The 5,540-nt window shown below is 51.1% G+C and overlaps 1 protein-coding gene across 2 annotated transcripts in view; it reads right to left on the reverse strand.

Moving 5' to 3' along the window:
* Positions 1–618: 618 nt before the first annotated feature.
* The window catches only part of LURAP1 (leucine rich adaptor protein 1), a 13,849-nt gene continuing 8,927 nt past the window's right edge, over positions 619–5,540 (reverse strand). Inside the window, exons 2-3 of one of the 2 annotated variants that reach the window (XR_003003400.1) lie at positions 4,013–5,011; positions 619–2,941 (exon numbers count right to left, since the gene is read on the reverse strand). Coding sequence is in view for 1 of the 2 variants with exons in the window: in XM_024746152.1 (XP_024601920.1) it covers positions 4,490–5,011 (522 nt within the window). In the remaining variant the exon portion in view is untranslated. Of the gene's footprint in view, positions 5,012–5,540 lie in introns of both variants that reach the window. The other variant, XM_024746152.1, reaches the window with a different exon arrangement.

Consider the following 5,540-nt stretch of genomic DNA (forward strand, 5'->3'; position numbering starts at 1 on the left):
CCTGGCTAGCTCCCCTTGGCACCACCTCTCACTCCAGGCCGAAGGAGGCTAGACAAAGCATAGAGGCTCCTTCTGGGTGTGGATGCATCCTCCTGCCCACCCTCCATCTCTGCTTGTGGAAGGCTGAATAGTGGTCCTTCCTCCAAAGATGTTCAAGTCCTAATCCCCAGAATCTGAGAATATTTTACCTTATATGGCCAAAAGGACTTGGAAGATATGGTTAAATTAGGGATCTTGAGATGGGGAGATGATCCTGGATTATCCCAGTGGGCCCAATGTAAGCACAAGAGTATCTGATCACAAAGTAATCCTCCTAAGAGGAGACAGAATTAGAGAAAGATGTAAGAATGGAAGCAGAGGGGCTCCCCTGGTGGCGCAGTGGTTGAGAGTCCGCCTGCCGATGCAGGGGACACGGGCTCGTGCCCCGGTCCGGGAGGATCCCACATGCCGCGGAGCGGCTGGGCCCGTGAGCCATGGCCGCTGAGCCTGCGCGTCTGGAGCCTGTGCTCCGCAACGGGAGAGGCCACAACAGTGAGAGGCCCGCGTACCGCAAAAAAAAAAAAAAAGAATGGAAGCAGAGGTCAGAGAGGAGAAATACTATGCTGCTAGCTTTGAAGATGGAGGAAGGGGCCATGAGCCAAGGAATGCAAACAGCCTCCAGAAGCTAGAAAAGGCAAATAAATGGATTGTCCGCTAGAGTCTCCAGAAGAGACTCCAGAAGAGGCCTGCCAACACCTTAACTTTTAACTTAACCCAATGAAATTGATTTCGGACTTGTGACCTCCAGAACTGTAAGATAACACATTTGTGTTGTTTTAAGCCGTTAAGTTTGTCACAGCAGCAATAGGAAACATGTACACTGGCCCTGCTGCTGGGCAGCATAACCTGTTCTCCTAGAGGCGTAAGGTCTGTGAGAGAGGGGAGTGGGGAATCAGAGAAGACTTCCTGGAAGCCCCTGCAGTCAGACTGACGTAGGTTCCTACCATAGTTCACTTATGATCTGTTAATAATGCATTGTTTACAGTGTTGCTAAGAATTAAATGGAATAATACTTTAAATTACCTATTACTACCTAACTAACCACTTTTTAAATTATAAGTCACATCTCTTCGTGGGTTTACATTCATTCCTCCATTCATTCAACAGGTATCACTGAACATCCAGTATGTGCCTGGCACCATGCGCAGAGTGAGCCTGCATCCAATGCAAGAACCAAGCATTTCTCACCTAAGCTGCCACTGAGCTTCCAGTCAGTCCAGTGCGCAAGTTCACCACCCCATCCTAAATGCAGGCTCTTACACTTGCCCATTCACATGGTCTCATCTCCTTGGTGGACTCATCCCAGCCAGCACCACCCCTTATACTCCCAGGCACTGTTTCTGCAGCTGCCAAGAGCTCTGTCATCTCTGCCTTTACCCCGAGCCCTGACAAGTCCCCAGCCCACTTGGAGGATAGTATGCTCCCTCTGATCATATCTTCAAGCCTCCATTTTCATCCCATTCTCTTTTGTCTCTCTGCATCTTTCTCCCTTTTCACCCTTTACTTCTTTGAGCTCCTAAACAGGTCCTCCTCATAACCCGGAAAGGTCTAAACTAACAGGAGAGGTAAGCCTTAAACAGTCAGTCCAGAGGCAGGTAGGAGGGACCAAGAATGTGTGCTTGCCAGGGTTCCTGGGCCTCTCTAGTAGTGAAATGGAGTCTAAGGTATTGAGACGGGATGTCCAGGCTACCTGGAGTTCCCAGGCAGCCCCACTCACCCACCTCTGCAACCCCTCAATACCCTCAGATGCCAGTCCAACTGAGCTGTAATCCCCTGACTTTGGAGCTCCCCATCTCCACAGGACCCAACTGGATTTCTTTATCTCTCATCTCCCACCCCTATCCCCTGCTTCTCACGTCCAGGTCTGGAATGTTGAATTCTGCCCCCATGATGTCTGGGCCTACTCACCCTACCTTCCCAGAAAAATGGTTGGTCCAAGATTGATCTTCCTTATATCTGTGGTCCATATTAATGCACCCTTTACCCAATCCTGGTCCAAGGGTCTCTTTCCTCAGAGCCTGTGGCTCTTTCTCTAAATACCGAGCTGCTTCTCTAGGGTGGGGTAAGAACCTATTAAAACAGGGAGAAAATTGCTTTCAGATCCTTTGGGCTTGGGTGGTGACAGGGTGGGGTGGGGAAACAGTCTGGCCAAGTGATGGAATTGTGGGTGGACAGGCAGGCAGGCGGGCGATCTGGGTTCTTTAACCTGAGCATTGTCACAGATTTACCATGGGTGACACTGGTAAAGTCTCTGCCTTCTGTAGGCCTGTCTCTCTAACCTGTCTGTGCAATGAGAGGGCTGGTCTTCTTTAAGGCTATATTTGAGCCTGAAGGTTTCACCCAGCTATTCCAGCAATGGTGCATAATGGCCACAAGAGGGCGGACAACCTCTTCAGCTCAGAAGTTTATAGATTAAATGAACAAGCAAGCTTTGAAAAGGAATACAATAGTTCCAAGTGGAAAGGTAGTTACCCATAAGTCACCACAAAATGGCAATAGAGTCAGGGTATTGGGAAAGGGTATTTGAATTCCCAGCCTGAGGGGAGGTCAGGAGCCCCAGGACCTAGAGGGGTAAGGAGAGGGCTGGTGGGCAGCAAAGAAGAGACTTACAGATATTCTTTAGAGATTTCAATCACTTTGAGAGGAGAGGAGGAAATGTATTGCCCCAAAAGGATTGGGGTGGGGGGTTGCAGAACCAGACTTGAGGAGTTTAGGGGAACTGGAGATAATCAACTTGGCTTCTGTCCCTTCCTCAGCATAGAATGAACAGTAGAGAAATTGCAGGAGTTATTCCAGGATTTGAGGAAGACTCCTCCAACTCACGAGGGCACAGCAAATAGGCAAGGCTCACCTGACATCCTTTTTTCTCCTTTTTGCCTTCCAATAATCTAGTTTCAGGGCCCTGGAAAGACAGGGACCAACATAGGGGCAGTTACCTGGGGTTCAAAGGGTTAACCTCCAATCATTCATATTCTGACATCAGCCACAGCCTTTGTCCCCTCCCTCTCTCTGGGCCTGTCCCCTCCCTGAGCCCCAGGTTGGCAGGTTCCCTGAGTCCCTCCTTTGGTGTAATTCACTAGGGCCCTGGGACCCAGGCCCAGAGCCAGTGCCCTGCTCCCTCAGCAGGTCCAGGGAGTCTAAAGCTTGCTCTAAGGGAGGAAGGAAAGCAGCTTTTCCCTCCTATTCTCCCCCCTCCCGGGATGTGGGCCCTAGGACCAAAGAGCCTCTGTCTTTCTCTGCCACACCCCCCATTGTAACCTAGACAAGGGGATTCCTTGTGTCCTGGCTTCAGGCTGGCATCCTAGTAACCAAATGGTGGAAGGTCTGGGGCAGGATGGGGGCAGGGGAATCACAAGATCTGAGAAGATACCTCCCCCTTTTGGAGATTCTGGTACATCCCAAGCTTCTCCTCCCTCTGGCTCCCATCAGCGTTGGAGAGAGAAGGCTGAGGGACTCATCTGCATATAAAAGGTCTGAGGCCCAAAGTGGAAACCGAGAAGGTGTGGAGACACAAAGGCTGAACCTCCTGGCGGACAGATTTGGAGCCAGAATACAAGAATGGGGGCAACCCAGGGACAGAGTAAGACAGGGGACTGTGGCAGGGCAGGCCAAGCAGACTTTTGAGAGCTGTAGGTGGAGGCTCCTGCCAGTTTCCTCCCTAAAAGCACAGATATAGGAATGCTGGCAGCAGACAGGCGTGTGGTCAGAGAGGAAGTGAGAATCCCTAGGATAAAATGAGAACTCCCTGTTTAAATACTAAGAACCTCTCTGAGAAGAAGTACAAACATCTGACTGAGAAACCTTCCTGCGAGGAGGGTGGCATGTTCCCATTCACAAGAAGTAATGGTAGGGAGAATAAATGATATGGTCTCACTTAGCAGCAGGGGCTCAGACACCCCTATACTGATCTATCATCCCTAAAAGACTGATACAGAAAGGCTAATCCATCCTGGCAGGAAATGACATCACTCACCAGACAGGAAGGGGTGGCTCTACCAACCCCAAAGGCTTCTGGGAGGGCCAATCCATGGAGGGTTGGCCTTGAATGTCCATGTCCCTCCACAATCCTCCATCTTGGCCAAGAGGGGAGCCAAGGCTCCTAGATGTTGGGTGAGGCAATTATACCCCCATCTCTTCATCAGTGATCTCGCAGGGATGCTAAACCATCAAATCCCAGTTGGGAGGAAAGGGGAAGAGATACCATCACACCTGGAGCCACAGGTCAAGCCTCTAGAGTCAATGTATCCATGAAAATAGCTCTAGGGACCCAATAATTGAAGGATAAAGGCAGAGCCTCCCCAGGGACCAGAGAGATGGTGAGGCCAGGTTTCCATGGTAACTGATTTCAATGCAGCCTCTTCCTAATCCCAGATTGAGGGAGAATAAATTTGAGGGAGACCAGGGCCTAGCGATGAAAGAGCCATAGGAGTACAAAAGGGTGGAAGAGTTGTTACAGGAAGGTCACATCATCCTGGCACTGGCCCCAGTACCAGTGGGTCTCAAAGCCCAGCTTTGTACTCTCATCCTCTGGTGGCTCAGGAGGTCCACCTTGGAGCCCCTCCCCTGGGGGCTTCCACACAGCCCTCAAGCTTCCTAGCCTGGTGGCTGTCAGGTCCACCTCAGTCCTGGCCCTCTCCCCCCCAGGTATAGCCTTTGCCCAGTCCATCTCGGGACGGGGAGCCCCGGGGGGGCCCTGTTCATCCAGCTCACTGGGGGCCACTGTGTCCAGGAAGCTGCCAATGGAGACACTGTCCAGTCGGTCAGTGGAGCTGGTGTCTGGCAGGCTGTCCCAGCTGCCTCGCCTTGAACGGCCTGGGCTCCCGCCTGTCAGGCTATATTGGCTGCTGGTGAGGCTGCTGCAGTGGCTGGTCAATGTCCCCCGCTCCTCCAACAGCCAGCGCACTGCCTCAATGCCCTCGTTCAAGGTCACCAGCTGCTGTAGGATCTTCACATCGATGGCTCGCAGGTAAGCCTAGGGGAGTGGGAGAAGGAATCAGTTCCAGGTTCTGGGCCACGGGTTTCCGCAATGTTTCTAGAGGCCTCTACCTTGTGATCCAAACAACTATGCTTCACTTTCAAGAAGCATGGAAATAGAATGGTTTGGAGTGTAGGCTTTAGAAGCAGAGAGACTGCTGTTTAAAATCTCAGCCCTACAACTGATTAGCTGTATGACTGTGGGCAACTTTCTTACCTTCTTTGAGCCTGGGTTTCCTTGTTTGTGAAATAGGGTTAGGTCAGTCACCTCACAGGGTGGCCGGGAGAATTCTGTGATGTTGTTTTTTAGGCACTGAGCACTGTGCCTGGTACAGAGTAAAATCTCAGTAAGTGTTAAGTATTAAAATCCAATCCTACTGAGATCTGAACTTCACAGATAGGGTATTAACTATTGAACCAGTCCAGATTCACCAGTAAGACTTAGAAGCAGTCATCCGAAGAGTAGCCTGGGGCTTCCCTGGTGGCGCAGTGGTTGACAGTCCGCCTGCCGATGCAGGGGACACGGG

This window comes from Neophocaena asiaeorientalis, unplaced genomic scaffold (assembly GCF_003031525.2).
Source record: "Neophocaena asiaeorientalis asiaeorientalis breed wild unplaced genomic scaffold, Neophocaena_asiaeorientalis_V1.1 scaffold51, whole genome shotgun sequence".
Classification (NCBI taxonomy): domain Eukaryota; kingdom Metazoa; phylum Chordata; class Mammalia; order Artiodactyla; family Phocoenidae; genus Neophocaena; species Neophocaena asiaeorientalis.